Raw genomic sequence first — 17419 nt, 5'->3', positions numbered from 1 at the left:
TCAGCATGTTATCTCTCCCACTCTATGTCTTTTCCCAACCCTCAGCCGTCCAAGGCTTTGTGGTGAGCAAAGGCCAACCAAGCAGATTTGCAGAAAACACACAAGATGGAAGCTAACAAGGGGACTAAGGTTAACCTGCACTGCCAGAAGGACTAACTCCACACAAAATGTAAAATTGTGTGTGTGTGTGTGTGTGTGTGTGTGTGTGTGTGTCATAGATCAGAACACAGATTACAGGGAAGTCATTTAAAATGAAATGATTTGCTAAAGTCGTCTTCTAAGTGTGTATCTTCGGGGTTAAGACAAAGGTTTTTAAGTGCTAAAGAAGAAAGAAACACATTGGGAAATTTTAGGTTTCTGCAAGACAAAGTGAACACAAAATTAGTCTTACGATGCCTTTCCCCACCTCCCACCCTGCAAAACAAAAGGAAAAAGTATCCTAAAATACCTGGACCTCAAAGTATTTGATAATTTCCTATTAAACTAGGAATCTTGTAAAACATTCCAGTATCACAAAAAGATAAAAAGGGAAGGTGAATAAATGCATATAGTTATTACAAAAAAAATAAGAAACAGATTCATTACATACCAATTATCCCCATTCTAGAAAAAAAACCATGCAGATGAAAATTGACCATACTTTAGAGATAAACATATTCAGTCAAGCATTCGAGGACACTTTTTAAAAACGTAAAATCAGGAATTCAAAAACCAAGAAAAGAAAATGGGAAGAAAAATAGAATCAAAGAGTATAAAATCAGTAAAGGAATTGAAGAGACAGGATAAAATTATTTTAGAAACAAAGGACGCCTCAGGGAGAATACACTCAAATGAAAGTTTAATAAGGTACATTGAACATATCAAAATTACAGTGAGATATCATGTTATACCTATCAAAAAAGGCAAGAAATAAAGGTTAGTGAGGATGTAGAGAAAAGGAATCCTCACACACTGTTGTTCGGAATGTAAATTGTTATAGCCAGTGTGAAGAATAGCTTGGAGGTTCCTCAGAAATTTTTAAAAAGTAGTACCATATGATCCAGTAACTCCACTGGTCGGTATTTCTGCAAAGAAAACAAAAACATTAGTTTGAAAAGATACATGCACTCCTATGTTTATTGCATCACTATTTACAGTACCCAAGAATTGGAAGCAACCTAAGTGTCTATAGGCAAATAGATAAGGAAGATATAGTATATATGCAATGGAATATTACTCAGCCATAAAAAGAATGAGATCTTGACATTTGTGATAACATGGAAGGTCCTAGAGGATATTATGCTTAAGGAAAAAAGTCAGACTGAAAAAGACAACATATTTCACCCATGTGGAATGTTAAAAAACAAAAACAAAAACAGAATCAGACCTATTAATATGGAGAACAGACTGATGGTTGTCAGAGGGGAAGCAGGGTGGGAGGTGGATAAAATGGGTGAAGGAGGGGAGTGTGAGATGGAGGCTTCCAGTTATGAAATGAGTAAGTCATGGGAATGAAAGGAATGTAGTCAATGATATTGTAATAATGTGTATGGTGACAGATGGTAGCTCTGAGCATAGCATAATGTGTAAACTTGTCAAATGACTATGTTGTGCACCTGCAACTAACCTTGTGTGTCACCTATACTTAAAGAAAAAAGGAAAAAACTAAATGAAAATGACAAAAAGAATGAAGTACAAGGTGTCAGAAGTATTAATGTACTTGAAAGCTGCTGAGAGAGCAGATCTTAAACTTTGTCACCCCAGAAACGAAATGGTAGTTATGTGATGGAGGTGTTAGCTAAGGCAATGATGATAAATCATTTCGCATATAAATGTGTTGAATCAGCACATTGTATACCTTAAATTTACACAATCTTAATTTTTTTTATTAAGTTTATATATTTATTTTGAGAGAGCGCGAGCACAAGCAGGGGAGGGGCAGAGAGAAGAAGAGAGAATCCCAAGCAGGCTCCACACCATCAGCGCAGAGCCTGATGCGGGGCTTGAACCCACGGACTGTGGGATCATGATCTGAGCCAAGATAAGAGTCGGATGCTTAACCAGCTATGCCACCCAGGCACCCCTGAATTTAAACAATCTTACATGTGAATTGTATCTCAAAGCTGGAATAGAACAAGTGTCAGAGAAAATAGTGAAAATTAAAGTTAGGCAATGAAGGGATAATGTTCATAATTTTAACACTTCCAAGACAGAGAAATCCATGGAAAGCAACTATATTTAAAACAATACTTAATGAAAATTCTTTAGAAATTAAAAAAGATTCAGATCTATACATGTAAAGGGTCTGCTAGGAACTGGGGAAATGAGCCCATAACTACGATTTCCAGGACATTTCCTGATAAAACTATTTGATTTCAAAGAAAAAATCCTTGAAGCTTACAGTTAAAAACCTCACATAACTTTCAAAGGCAAACAAATTGAACCGATTCAAACATTTAAAATACCACTGGGACAATCAAAACAAGGGATAGTAGAGCAGCATTTAAAAAAAAGGAAGTATAGGGGCGCCTGGGTGGCTCAGGCAGTTAGCGTCCGACTCCAGCTCAGGTCATGATCTCATAGTTCGTGGGTTTGAGCCCTGCATTGGGCAGGGAGCCTGGAGCCTGCTTCGGATTCTGTCCCTCTTTCTTTCTTTCTTTCTCTCTCTCTCTCTCTCTCTCTCTCCCTCTCGCCTGGAGCCTGCTTCAGATTCTGTCTCTCTCTCTCTCTCTCTCTCTCTCTCTCTCGCCTGGAGCCTGCTTCGGATTCTGTCTGTCTGTCTCTCTCTCTGTCTCTCTGTCTCTCTTTCTCTCTCTCTCTCTCTTGGGCAGGGAGCCTGGAGCCTGCTTCAGATTCTATCTCTCTTTCTGTCTGTGTCTCTCTCTCTCTCCCTCTCTCTCTCTCTCTCACACACACACACACACACACACACACACAAAACTAAATAGAAGCATTCAAACATTAATAAGAAAAATAAATAAAACTGGAAAGTATGAACTAATGATTTTATATCAGCCACACTATATCAGGGTTAGGGGAAAACAGTTTTCAACATAGAAGAACTTAGGGAACACACCCATGAGCTGTTTTTAAGGAATCTGCTAGAGGATATTTAATCCACCTGAGAAATAACTGGGAAAACCTCAGTAAAAGAAACAAAGATGAATGTTTAAAATATATAAATGTACTGGTAAGACTAAAACACAGGTAGAGATGTGAGGGAAACACTACAGTTTTATATGTTGTGATAGAATAGAAATAATACAAATGAAGGAAAAGGGAGAGTGAAATAGGAAAAAGAATAAGCTTTATTGATGTTATTGATTGCATAAAACGGGTGAGTGTTAAAATAGCAATAAAAATGCTAAACTAGATAGTTATCACGTGTGGGATTTGATTACTATGTAATCTGGTAGTTTACTTATTTCATATATGTTGGCAGAAGACTTAAGACTTGTGGGTCAGAAACAGAGAACTTTTTTACTTGTAGTTTAGCAAGCAGCATATCATTTGCATATTTCTCTAGATTCCTCTTGCTTCCCAGGTCCCACAGAGGCAATGCTGGGTGGCCCATACTGATGCCACACACCTAGTAGGTTTGCATCACAACTGAGAATCACTGAGCTTGGGGAATGACTGCTTTTATAGTGAGCAGCCTGCTTTTTTTTTTTTTTCCCAGCAGGAAACATTATCTCATCCTTCAGGATTGCTAACTACAAGCACAGCTCTGAGAAATGGCCCAGTTAATGAGTGGTTAGGACTCTGCATTCTTGGCCAATGCAGCAAAATGTGTGGAAGCACAAGAGGCCCAGGGAAGACTTTGTTTCCCCACAGATAGTAAAAGAACAGTAAGAGAACAGGTGGACCATAATAAGTATTGGCAAGGGTGTAGAGAAATTCAAGCACTCATACATCGCTGGTAGAAATAGAAAGTGATGCACTGTCTTTGGAAAACAATTTGACAGTTGATGAAATAGGTAAAGTCTCCGTGGAGTACATCAAAAAGTATAGAGAAACCAGAGGGAAAATGAGCAGAAGGAATAAATTCACAGGAGATCCAAATATCAGAGGTAACATGCAGATTTTAAAACAGCTGACGGGTATTAACAAGGATTTAGTGGAGAGTTTTAGAAGATTAGAAACTGTAAAATGAAAGAATGAATTCCAACTTCTACAACTAGAAACATCTATAAATGAAAATAACTCAGGTGAGTTTTACAGAAGATAAAACTTGGCTGAGTAGTGGGTTAGGGAACTGAATTATAAGCAGGAAGAAAATGAACAGATGAAGAAAAAACTTTAAAAATACATGATGGAGTGTAGGAGACAGATAATAGAAAATGTCTTACATGAGTAATTGGATTCATAGAAGGAAAACATGACAGAAGTAATGGAAGAGAGAATGGCTGAGAATTTTCCAAAACTATCAAAAGAAATCAACTCACAGATTTTAGAACTCTACAATCTCAAGGCAGGATAAATACAAAGAAACTTTGGCATAAGCACATTACAGTAAAACCGGAAACCAAGAACAGAGTTATAAAAAGAAAATACATTACTTTTAAACCACTGCAACTGGTAGAACACCTACTGACAGCAAAAATTTAAGGTACGTTTGTTAAGGATTGAACAATTTTCGAACAAAAGCTAAGAACATTTTCATCTGTATACAGGCACTCTGTTTACTAACTGGGAGTTTTTCAGGCAAGAGGGAATCACAGATGGAAGCATAGATAGGTAGAAAGAAATAAGGGCAGTGTAAAGAATTTATATGTGTATTGACTACAGAAACCAGTTTTAAGTGTCTTTTCCACATTAAACACATGACATAAGAAAAGGAGGGATGGAGTGAAGAATACTAAGATGTTTGCATTTTCTAGAAAGTGGTAAATATACTAATAGTGGACTTTAATAAGTCAAGCATATATGTCATCTAAATATACAGCTTACAATTAATAGAATTGGAGGGCACCTGGGTGGCCACTTGCTTATGCATCCAGCTGTTGATCTCAGCTTGGGTCTTGATCTCAGGGTTGTGAGTTCAGGCCCCACATTGGGCTCTGTGTTAGGCATGAAACCTACTTAAAACAAACAAACAAAAAAAGATGGAATAATAAATGAAAATAAAACACAGGAGAGAAGAAACAACTTAATAGGATCAAAGAACATAAGATGTTAGATTTCCCTTCAAGTATATCAGAAATTACAATAAATGTAAATGAAATAAGTATTCCAGTAAAAAAGCAATTATTAGATTAATTTTTTTAAGTTGAGAGAGAGAGAGAGAGCATGCGTGCACGTGAGTGGGGGCAGGATGGAGAGTGGGAGATAGAGAATCCCAAGTAGGTTCCATGCTGTCATTGCAGAGCCCAAGGCAGGGCTCGAACTCAGGAACTGTGAGATCATGACCTGAGCCAGAATGAAGAGTTAGACCCTTAACTAAGCCACCCAGGTGCCCCAGATTAAAAATTTTAAAACATAAGTTATATGCCACTTGAAAAAAATAGCAGTGTAAATATAAAGTTTGAGAAGAAACAGAACTTCTCAGTCTTCTGGCTGAGAATTAGTGGAGGAGGAAAAAAAAAGAGCAAGGGGAAAACAATTATATGGAAGAAGTTGTGTCTTAAAAGCATTAACTGAAAGAGCTGGTGTGTCTCCAATCCTCAAAGTGTACTTTAAGGCAAGAAGCATTATTTAATGCAAAAACAGTATTTCCTAATGATAAACATGTATCAAGGTTAAACACTCCTAGATTTTTACATCCCTTATTTACACAGCTATAAGATATATAAAAAGTGGTCATCAGTAAAAAGAAAACTTGACAAATCCACAAGGACAGTGAGAGATTTAAACATCCCTCTAAAAGTGATAAAGCAAGCGTGAGGAATCAGTAAGGATTTTGAGGATTTGAACCTCTGCCCAATAGTTCTGTAGAGAACATTACACCCATTAATAACAGAATGCATCTACTTTTCAAGTGCACATGGATTATTTTTAAATGTGGCTATTCTCTGGAACATAAAATAAATCTCAGGAAAGAATTTAATTTTTAGTTTGTTTTTTGACCACCATGGAATTAATCTAAAAACCAATTACAAAAATAACTAGAACAAAATGCAACTTGTGAAATTCAGGAGTATACTTTATTTTATTATTTTTTTAACGTTTATTTTTGAGAGACACACAGAGTGTGAGGAGGGGAGGCAGAGAGACAGAGAGACACAGAATCCAAAGCAGGCTCCAGGCTCTGAGCTGTCAGCCCAGAACCCAACTTGGGGCTCGAACCCATGGACCGCAAGATCATGACCTGAGCTGAAGTCTGATGCCTAACTGAGCTACCCAGGCACCCCCAGGAATATACTTTAAATCACTTGTCAGAGAGTCACTATGAAAATGAGAAAATATTTGGAGCTGAATGAAGATGATATATGAAAATGTATGAAATTCGTCTTGCATCTTAGCTGAGCAATTTAAACCTTAATGCTGTAAGGAAAGTCTGAGACTCAGTGAAGCATCCACATCAAGAAATTAGAGAGCAGCAAACTATACCTACAGAAATTAGAAGCCAAGAAACAAGATAAATTAAAAAATCAGTTACATGTAAAGCAAACTTAAAGAGAATCAATAAAAGTAAAAGTTGTTTCTCAGAACAGAGTAATTTGATAAACCTTTGTCAAAAGTAGTCAAGAACAAAACATGTTGCATAGCTTACTATCAGGCACCTGGGTGGCTCAATCGGTTGAGCATCCAACTCTTGATTTCATTTCAGGTCACATTTCCAGGGTCATGGGATTCTCTTTGTCTCTCTCCCTCTCCCTCCCTCCTTCCCCCCCTCCCTCCTTCTGCTCCTGTTTCCCGTGCTCATGCACTCACATTGTAAGATAGAAATAAAAAAATTATTTAAAACTTAAATTTTAAATTTTAGATCATCAAATTCCTTGAAAAATACAGCTTACCAAAACAAGCTCATGCATGCATACATATAGAAAAGCTTCATGATCCATTATAGGAAGAAAGTGAATCTGTAATTAACAGACCTTTTCATTTGGAAATATCCACCCACATTGTTTCACTGGTGAAATTTTTCCAACATTGAAATAAGAAAGAATACAAAAAGTCTTGAAAGAGAAAGGCTAATTGCCTTTTTTTTTTTAATGCATCCAGTTTAATTTTATTTTTATTGACATGTAAGTAGTGTGTGAGAGCCCAGTTTGATTGTGATAGCAAAACCTGACAAGTACATCATATCACAGAAAGGCACTATCACAGGTTAGTGGGTTTTGTTTTTTAATGTTTATTTTGAGAGAGAGCTAGTGAGCAAGCAAGCGAGCCTACGAGCAGGGGAGGGGGAGAGAGAATCCCAAGCAAGCTCTGTGCTATCAGCTCAGAGCTCAACACAGGACTTGGACTCACAAACCCTGAGATCATGACCTCAGCCAAAATCAAGAGTTGGACATTTAACCAACTGAGCCATCCAGGCACCTCAGCTTGTTTGTTTGTTTATTTTAATGAAAAATCTAAAAATTCTAAACTATTAGAAAATCAAATCCCAGTGGTACATAGGATAAACTATCACGACTATGTTGAATTTATTTCCAGAGTTGCAAGCTTGATTGAATTAGCAGGTGGTACTTTGTTTTATTGCAGTTTGCTTTATTGTGCTTCTCAAATACAGTGTTTTTACAAATTAAAAGTTTGTGGAACCCTTGGTGAGCTATTCTTTTGATGCCATTTTAAAACAGCATTTGCTCACCTCTGTGTCTTTTTATCCCTTCTTGGTAATTTTTTGCAGTATTTCAGACTTTTTCATTATTATATTTGTTACAGTGATCTATGATCAGTGGTTACAGCTCACTGAAAGCTTAGAGGATGGTTATCATTTTTTATCAAAGTATTTTTTAATTAAGGAATGTACTTTGTTTTTTAGACATAATGCTGTTGCACACTTACTAAACAACAGTGTTTTATAAACAGAAGTTATGCATTGGGAAGTGAAAATTTTTATTTGACTTACTTTATTGCAATATTTGCTTTATTCAAGTAGCCTGGTACCAAACCTGCAATATCTCTGAGGTATGTCTATATTTGAAAATTAGAGTAATGTAATTAAAGAGTCATATGATCATCTATATAGATACAGAATAAGTATTTGGTAGTACTCAAAACCCATTTATGATTTTTGAAACTTTTAGCAAATTAGGAAAAGAAGGAAACTTTCATAACCTTATTAAAGGTATCTGTGTTAATACAGTAAATATTGAAAATTTTATCCTGGAATTTGGGAATATATGGAAAGCTCAGCATTACTAAAATCCCTGGCTAAGAAGTGCTTAGGTGAATTTAGGGAAGGGAAGGAGGATAGATTGGGAAAAAAAATATAGAACTGTCCTTAACAGATGAAATGATTTGTATGTAGGAAATAAAAAAATATATACACATAAACTTTTAGAATTAATAAGTGATTTTAGCACGGTCACAGGATGCTTATTCATATACAGAAATCAACTGTATTTATATTTATGAGAAACAGGTATTTAGAAAAATGTAATTTAGTGAACATACCAGTTGTAAACATCAAGAAGTCCATATACATTAGAATAGATCTAAAAAAAGTTGTAGGAAACATGTATATAAACCATAAATAATTTTGAAATCTTTAGATCAAAATCAAGAGAGTGAGGATTTTTGGGAAAGGAATATTGCCTAAATTCCTGTAAAATTGAGTTCAATCCCCATCAGAATCCCAGCAGTTTTTTTTGGGAGATGAAGCAATTGACCTGTTTGATACACACATACACATACATATCACATAAGAGAAGAATACATTGACATAAAAATACTTTGCTGTAGGGTCGCCTGGGTGGCTCAGTCAGTTAAGCCTCTGACTTCAATCGGGGTCATGATCTCATGGTTCGTGGGTTCGAGCCCTGTGTTGGGCTCTGTGCTGGCAGCTGGGAGCCTGTAGCCTGCTTCTGATTCTGTGTCTGCCTCTCACTCAGTCCCTACCCAGCTTGTGCGTCTCTCTCTCTCTCTCTCTCTCTCTCTCTCAAAAATAAATAAAAACTTTAAAAAACTTTAAAAATACTTTGCTATAAATTTAAGAAATTTGAAAAAAATGAGATAACCATGTTCTTAAATAGTGAGTTCCTATCATAAAATTATTAATTTTCCTTTGGATACCTTGTAAATTTGATGAGATCCCACTGAAAAATGCCATCAGGTATGGTGGTGATTTTGTCAAAAATACATGTGGAAGGATAAAAAAGAAGAGCTAGAAGAAACCTGAGAAAGAAGACTGACCTCATTAGTTCAGCCCTACAAAGATTTTTATATAGTTAAAATAATTCATAAAGGAGGGAAAAAATGTAATCTTTAATCAAAAACAAAACAGGTGAATTTCATATATGTAAAATTGTTGGTATAATTCTACCAAGATTTATTGTTTTTAGTGACTTTCAATTTTTTTTTTTTTTCCAACGTTTATTTATTTTTGGGACAGAGAGAGACAGAGCATGAACGGGGGAGGGGCAGAGAGAGAGGGAGACACAGAATCTGAAACAGGCTCCAGGCTCTGAGCTGTCAGCACAGAACCCGACGCGGGGCTCGAACTCATGGACCGTGAGATCGTGACCTGGCTGAAGTCGGACACTTAACCGACTGTGCCACCCAGGCGCCCCTGTTTTTAGTGACTTTAAAAGGCAGTATTTTGTCTGTGCTTTTTTTTTTTTTTTTTTGGAGAAAGCAGCACAGGAGTGCAAGCTGGGGAGAGTCAGTGAAAGAGGGAGAGAGAGAATCTCAAGTAGGCTCCACATCCAGCACAGAATCCAACACAGAGCTCATTCTCGCCACTGCTGGATCATGACCTGAGCCAAAATCAGGAGTCATTGCTTAAATGACTGAGCCACCCAGGTGCCCCTTGTCTGTGCATTTCTAATGGGATAAGTCATAAGGACAGAAAGGGCCAGTAGTCTTATCTTTAGTAGTAATGGCAATGTTAAAAATTTTGTTAGTGTGTGTGTGTGTATAGATACATACATTATTAGACATACATAAACATGTATTACATTTATGTGATAGTATGTAATTACTATTATTACAGTATATGCATAAATCATTAGGAAACAAGACTATGTAGTACCAGGATGTTGGTGGTAATATTGATATTGTTAAAGCTGTTATATGTGGATAGGTAACATGTATATGTATATTATGAAAGGAAATTCTGCACCTTAAGATACATTTATTTGGGGCGCCTAGGTGGCTCAGTCGGTTAAGTGTCCAACTTCAGCTCCCGTCATGATCTCGTGGTTTGTGAATTCAAGCTCTGCTTCCGGTTCTGCTGACAGCTCAGAGTCTGGAGCCTGCTTCAGATTCTGTGTCTCCCTCTCTTTCTGCCCCTCCCCTGCTCTCACTCTGAGTCTCAAAAATAAATAAACATTAAAAAAAGATTTTTTTTAAGATATATTTGGACATAATTGAAACTTGTAGCTTATTGTTAATATAGTGTAGTTACTAATATACGTATAAATAAACGTCATTAGTAATCAGTTTTTTTCCAGTGTGAAAGAGTTGTACAAAATCATAGATACTAAGAAGAAGTCTAAAGTTTGACTACGAAGTGTCAGCATCAAAACTGTGTTTGCATTCTTGAGTATTGTTGTGCCATGAATGCAATTTGGTGAGGAGAATCCTTTTTTTTCTCAGCAGTCAATATAGTCCCATTCTGTCACTTATTTTTTTATTTTTTATTTGTTTTGAGAAGTCAGTTACTAATCTAGTTGACCTTCCTTTATAGAGGATCATCATTTTCCTTCTGGCTATGTTAAAAGTCTTTTTATCATTGCTGTATGAATTTGTATTTGTATTTTTCAGTTATCCTGCTTGGGATTTGTTGGACCTCTTTGGGTTTTGTTTTTGTTTTAATCAAAGTTTCATTTTTTTTTGGACATGATCTTGTTCTTCTGTTATCTCCTTCTTGAACTTTATAGGTTAAATTTTTTCAGCCTATCTGTATCTTCTGTGATTTCCATTTTTTTTTTTTTTAAATCTCATCCTGACTTTATACTGCATCCTGTATGATTTCTTTTGGCCCAGTTTCCTAATACTTTTTTTAGTTACATCTCAATACACTGTTTACTTCCCTCATCTTTCTTTTTTTGCTCTCTCTCTCTTTTTTTTTTTTTTTTTTTCTGTATTTCAGTTTGGGTAATTTTTTTTGTCTTTTAAGTTCACTACTTCTTAATTCAGTTGCATAACATCTTTTTCATCTTTAGTACCATGTTTTTTGTTTCTCACATTGTAATTTTACTCCATTATTTTCTTTATTTCTGCTGAAATTTTTTATCTGTTCATACTGTCTACCTTTCTACCTTTATTATATCATTCATAGTTGCTTTAAATTCTCTGATAGTTTCCGTATCTGGGTCATGTCTGATTTTCATGGATTGCTCTCTTGTTTGCTTTGTCTTGTAGCAGTGTATTAGATTTTTGTTTGTTTTTGCTGTTTGTTTCTTTACCCTTTTTATTTTTATATGACTCATTATTTTGGATTTAATGATACACATTGTGTGTAAGGTAATAGAGACTTAGGATAGATAGTGTTTAAGCCTGCCACACCTCTTCTGCTAGAGTTGAGCTAGGTTTGGATTTTTTTATTATTACAGTTACCTTTAGTTCACTAATGCTTTCAAATTCCTCTGGTTTCACTTTGTGGTTAGGATTGGGATTGGTTTCTTGGAAGATTTTTCTAAGTGTTCTTGTTCCACCCCCCAGTTTTAGGCCTTTCTTCTGCTCTTAGGTTTCAGACAGGCTCTCCATGTTGTGATCCTTTTCATAAATGAACACTGCTTTTGCTTATTCCTCATTGTTTGCTAGCCTGGCATTGGGGAGGAAGGGCACTTGAGAGAAATTTTTTTTCTTTGTCCATGTCAAGCCTTATCTTCTTAGTTGTTATTTATAATCTCTGGCTCATTTCCAAATTTCTTTCTGTTTGAAGGTTTTTTATTATAACTTTATATTTTCTGATACTTAAAATACATGGGAGTATTTGCAAGTATGAGTCTTTTGTCCTTTTTCTGGCCGTTATTGTTCATCATGTCTATTATTTGTTCTCGTGTTGGGGTTTTGTTGTAGTTGGGGTTTTTTTCCCCTTGTTTTTTGAGGGAGAAAGTATGTTTGTCCATGAGGTCATATGTCTTGAATTTTAGGTGTGGAAAGTTTTTGAGGTTTAGGTTAAAGTTGCATTCTTGCAAAGAGGTTTTAGATTTGTTTTTACCCATAGCATATGTACATTACCAGTCCTGAATGCCTTTAAATTTACTTACATGGTTAAGGTATTAACAGATTTAAAGTACAGACCTGCGTGAGGGATGACTTACGTTTTAGATTCTTAGGGAAAATGTTTTTTGTTTGTTTGGTTGCTTTCCACCTGCCCCCTGCCCCCCCCTTCTCTCAGTGCCAAGCAAGTTTTCTTACTGTCTTCCTCTGCAGAGTGGGCCCTTTCCTCCAGACCCCTAACAGTGAGGGTTCAAGTAAGTGGGTTGAGCTTCACGAGTAAGTCTCCTGTTGGATTTCCCATTTTTGGTGGATTTTCTATTTCTTGACTTTCTCACTTCCTATAGCCATCAAAGTGGAGGGTCTAGTCTCTACAGTTGAGAAATCTGGTAGCCTGTCTCCTGGTATTTGCTTTCACTTTGTTGTTGGCCTTTAGATTTCTTACCTTTGTGCCATGAGATATGCATTTGCTTGCTTTTATTTTTTTATTTTTATTTTTTTTAAATCTCACACTTCAGTTGTATTTGGAGGGAGATTCGTTAAGGGTACTTAATCCTTCGTATATTGTTTGGTTTTTCTTTTCATTTTGGTACTTAAAATTTTGAGGCTTAGAAACTCCTTTCCTAGATTTAATTTACTATTTATATTTTGAAAAGCCTTTATTGTGTATCTCTGCTATTGCTCAATAATTGGTAGATATTGGAAGATTTAAGGGTTATATGATATTGAAATTTCACCTAAAGTGGGTGATCTAATTCATCCCTTGAGATAAGGCAGTGTGAAGGAGATGAACTTTTTAGTAGTCACACGTGGGTTTTGAGTCCTTACCCACCTGTATGAATTACTTAAGTTTCACGAGACTCTGTACCATGTATCAGAACAGAAAGAGTAGCTGTGTAATAGGGCCATGTGAACTTTAAATGGTATAACTTAAAGTTTCTGGTACATAGTATTGTGTAGTGATTCTGTGGTAATTCTCCCATCATTTTTTAGAAGAGCAAATTGAATCTCAAGGAGGTAGCATATATTGCTACCTATTCAAAATTCTTTAGTTGTTGAGGTGGTTATTATTCCTCTCTGTCTCTGGATTTTACCGTTCAGAATAGTAACTTATTCTGCCTACCCTCATATTTCTTGAGTACGTATTTCCAAGGATCTAACATGTCTGATGAGAAAGAATCTAATGTATTGCCCAATTTGGCAAACTTTTTGAATGCTAAGTAAACAAAGATAAATATATAATACATTTCCTGTCTTAGGAAACTTGTTAGTGAGATGAGCTTATCTAGTAATAATTATGGTTGATCTGCTTAGTGCTGTAGAAAGGGTAGCAGCTTTCTGGGGTAGAGGAAGGGTTGTTTAAACCGGGTCATGAAGCATGTGGAGGATGCCAAGATGTTGGCAAAGGAGTAATGGGCTTTGTGGCAGTAGGAACAGCAGCATATGCAAAGGCCTGAAGGCACTGGAGAGCATGTCCTTTTTTTTTTTATAAAAATAATTTGTTTTTAATGTTTATTTTTGAGAGAGACAGAGTGCAAGTGGAGGAGGGGGAGAAAGAGGGGGGAGGCACAGAATCTGAAGCAGGCTCCAGGCTCTGAGCTGTCAGCACAGAGCCCGACATGGGGCTCAAACTCACGAAAGGTGAGATCATGATCTGAGCTAAAGTCAGATACTCAACCTACTGAGCCACCCAGGTGCCCCAAGAGCATGCCCTTTTAATGAGAAATCTAGGTTGTGTACACAGAATAAACTAATTATGATCTGGAGGAGAGGAATGTTTTTTCTGGTTATGGAAGAGATGGTAATTGAAATGTGTCTTAAATGATTGGTAGTATTTCAGCAAGTGAAGATAGAATGAGTAGGGTAGCACAAATTAAGGAAGTTGAATATAAGTTACTAATAGGGACCAGTGAGTAGTCACATTGACTTGGCCACTACTTTTGAACTCTCATACCTCTCATAACTGAAGCAGACAGACATCAACTCTTTCTGAGAAATCATCAGGAAATTTTGCATATCTCATTAGAGCTTTTATGTGAGAGGGATTTTTGTGTGTGTGGGGAGAAGAATAAAGAAGCAGTTTTCCCAGGCCTACTTGTGTAAGATAAAGTAATAAAAAACATTTTGGAGATGGAGTATATGTGGCTTTTGAATATCAGTTTTAATAGTTTAAAATTTATTTAGTAACTATTAGAGGTCCATTGAACAGGAGACATGATGATTTATCTGGGGGATTTATTGGACCATATAGGATGGAATTGGAGAGGAACAGGACTAAAGCAGCAGGATCAACTGTTATATATTGTAGTTCAGGACTGAAGTAAGACTTGAAAAATGAATGGTGGTAATGGCAATGAAAGAAAGGGCAGTGTGAGAGGAATTTCTTAAAACAAAAATTGAGAAGTTCTGAGAAATGATTGAAGATAAGATTTGGAAGACAAGCAGGGAAATTAGGATTATTCATGAAATTTTCACACTTGGGTAACTAGAAATTTTTGATAATAGCAAAGGATAGAACATTTGAAGGAAAACTTGTGGGGGAAACTGAAATTATTATGTATGTGATGTGAAGTTAATTACATGATTTACTTTAGAACATCAGTATGCCTTTTTAAAAATAATTTCAAAAAGTATGGTTTAGTCTGACTGGACAGGCAATGTGGTCTTGTATCAGTACCATAAGCGTTGGAGACAGACCTTTATTCCAACTCACCTATAAATTTTTTTTTGTTTATTTGTTTTTGAGAGAGAGCGAGCGTGAGTGGGGGAGGAGCAGAGAGAGGGAGACACAGAATCTGAAGCAGGCTCCAAGTTCTGAGCTGTCAGCACATAGCCCGATGCAGGGCTCGAACTCACGAACCACAAGATCATAACCTGAGCCAAAGTCAGACACTTAACTGACTTAGCCACCCAGACACCCCACCAACTCACCTTTAATAGTGAGTATTTCACTGTGAGAGTGGAAAGTTATCAGTCTCTTTGGATTTTACTTTGTTCATCTGTAAACTAGAGATAGTAATACTTGCTTACAGGACTGCTGTGTGAACTCAGTAGTATGTTTATGCATGCTGGCCCATTTTAAGGCCTCAGTAATTATTAGTTTTCACTTCTTTCTTAAAAGATGCCAGACTTGTGGTGCCTGGCTGGCTCAGACGGTGGAGTGTGCAGCTCTTGATCTTGAGGTTGTGAGTTTGAGCACCACATTGGAGGTAGAGATTACTTAAAAATAAAATCTTAAAAAAAGATGCCAGCCTTACTCTTGGCTGTTGTCATACATTAAGATGGACACCAAAGAAGAATTCATAACATTTTTGTTTTTCCGTTTAGCATTTCACTGAAATCATAACCATGATTGTTCCCTAAATAAATGTATAATCAGGCAGCTTATAATTGGATTAACTCAGAGGTAGTAATTATTGAACGTGTAGGTGTAGTTAACAGCTGTCATTTCTGGTAAGTGACTTTACTTAGAGGTTATATGTTTATGTGAGTGAGACTATTTCCTGGAAGGAAACTGTGGTCTACAGATCTTTATTATAATGTCATCTTTAATCTTTAACTCATGAACATTGTCCTATACAGACTATTTTCTTGAGGCAGTTTCTTGCAAGAAGTAAATGAATCCTCCTTATGAGCCTGTTAAGACTCCATAGACTGTCAGTAATATGGAAAAATTGGATATTTAATCAGGAATGTGAACATGTGTTTCAGGTAGAAAATTCCAAAGATAATGAAGATAGTATTCTACAAAGAGAAATTCCTGCCAGACAGTCTCGACGAAGGTTTCGGAAAATTAATTATAAAGGAGAGCGCCAAACCATTACCGATGACTTGGACATTAACAGCTATCTTTCTGTGAGTATATGTAGGAATAGTTCATGGATTTTCCTTAATTTTTATATATAGTATCTTTAATTTACATATATTTTTGATAATAGCATCACTTTGGGCTTAATGGATAAAATTTTGAGACAAATGTATTTCATTTGTTAAAATACTTCTCACTTGAGTTTGGTAGAAATGATTGTATGTACCAGTGGAAGTTTTGTTTTACTTTTGGTTTTGTTTAAATAATGTAAAAAAAAAAAAAAAAAGTTCTTACCATATCTTTTTAGAACTTGTGGATTTTCTTGCCTTTTTATTGCCTGAATGGAATATAGATTAGAGTTCTAGCTGAGAACTCAGGTAATAGACTCGTTGGGAGCTTTTTTCCTGATAAGCTGTAAGACATATAAAGAAAGAAAAATATGTCACTTTTTCCCTTGTGATATGAGAGAAATACAAATACTGTGTGTTAGTACAGAAACATGCGCAAGTGTTAGCGATAGGTTTTCACATGCAAATATTGAAAAAAGAGAAGCAGATGAAATAATTAGCTTTTGTCACACCACAAGAAACATAAGCTGTTTCTCCAGAAATCTTCAGTTTTGTAATTGTAGAGAACTTCATTTTAAACTAAAAAGTATTTGAATCAAGAAGTAAGAATAATTTAAGAAAGACTAAATCCAGGTGTATTTTATCAGTTTTCAAAGAAAACAGTCTAGAGATTGATTGCAAAATATAAAATATAAATATAAAAACAGTCTAGAGATTGATTGCAACAAAATTCCCGAGAGTATGTTTAATTCATTTGGTTGTCAGAAACAGAAATGCTTCCTTCCATGTTAGGAGTAAGGAGGATTATTTAGGGAGTTTTGTATAGTGGAATAAGTGTTACATTTAAGACAGCTCAAAGGATTTAGCTATGTTTGCCTAACTTCATTGATTCCATACATTTCTATTTCCAACAACAAAGAGGTACATTAAATGATCCCCTATTTTTTTCACCACATCCAGAGGTACACAGTGTTCATTTCCTGTTCTTTTTATTTAATCATTTCTTTAAAAAAATAATTTCTTTTTATGTAATAAATTCCCCCGTAAGGAATTAATTTAAATGAACATGTTTTGCATTATTATGCAAGTAATACATGCCTGTTTTAGAAAAATTGAAAGTTGACTAGTCATTACCACCCAGTTATGTAACCGTTGATGATATCTTGTATATTCTTGGATAAAGGTTCTTTCTACCTAAAGATAAATATATAAGCTTTTTGGCCAACTTGTAAAACTTAAACATGTGTTCTGCTTTATAACTTTTTAAAACTTACATGTGTAATCTGAACAT

The 17419-nt window shown here is 35.8% G+C and overlaps 1 protein-coding gene across 14 annotated transcripts in view; it reads left to right on the top strand.

Annotated features, from left to right (window-relative positions):
- RAPGEF6 (Rap guanine nucleotide exchange factor 6) overlaps positions 1-17419 on the top strand; it is a 191365-nt gene that overhangs the window by 50864 nt on the left and 123082 nt on the right. For all 14 annotated transcript variants that reach the window (XM_045487928.1, XM_045487967.1, XM_045487913.1 and 11 more), the window contains one exon: positions 15964-16107. In XM_045487928.1, the coding sequence (XP_045343884.1) occupies positions 15964-16107 (144 nt within the window). The remainder of the gene's footprint in view (positions 1-15963; positions 16108-17419) is intronic.

Source organism: Leopardus geoffroyi, chromosome A1 (genome assembly GCF_018350155.1).
Source record: "Leopardus geoffroyi isolate Oge1 chromosome A1, O.geoffroyi_Oge1_pat1.0, whole genome shotgun sequence".
Taxonomy (NCBI): domain Eukaryota; kingdom Metazoa; phylum Chordata; class Mammalia; order Carnivora; family Felidae; genus Leopardus; species Leopardus geoffroyi.
Note: the sequence above shows the minus strand (reverse complement) of the source record. Positions and strands in the feature narration are given on the sequence as shown.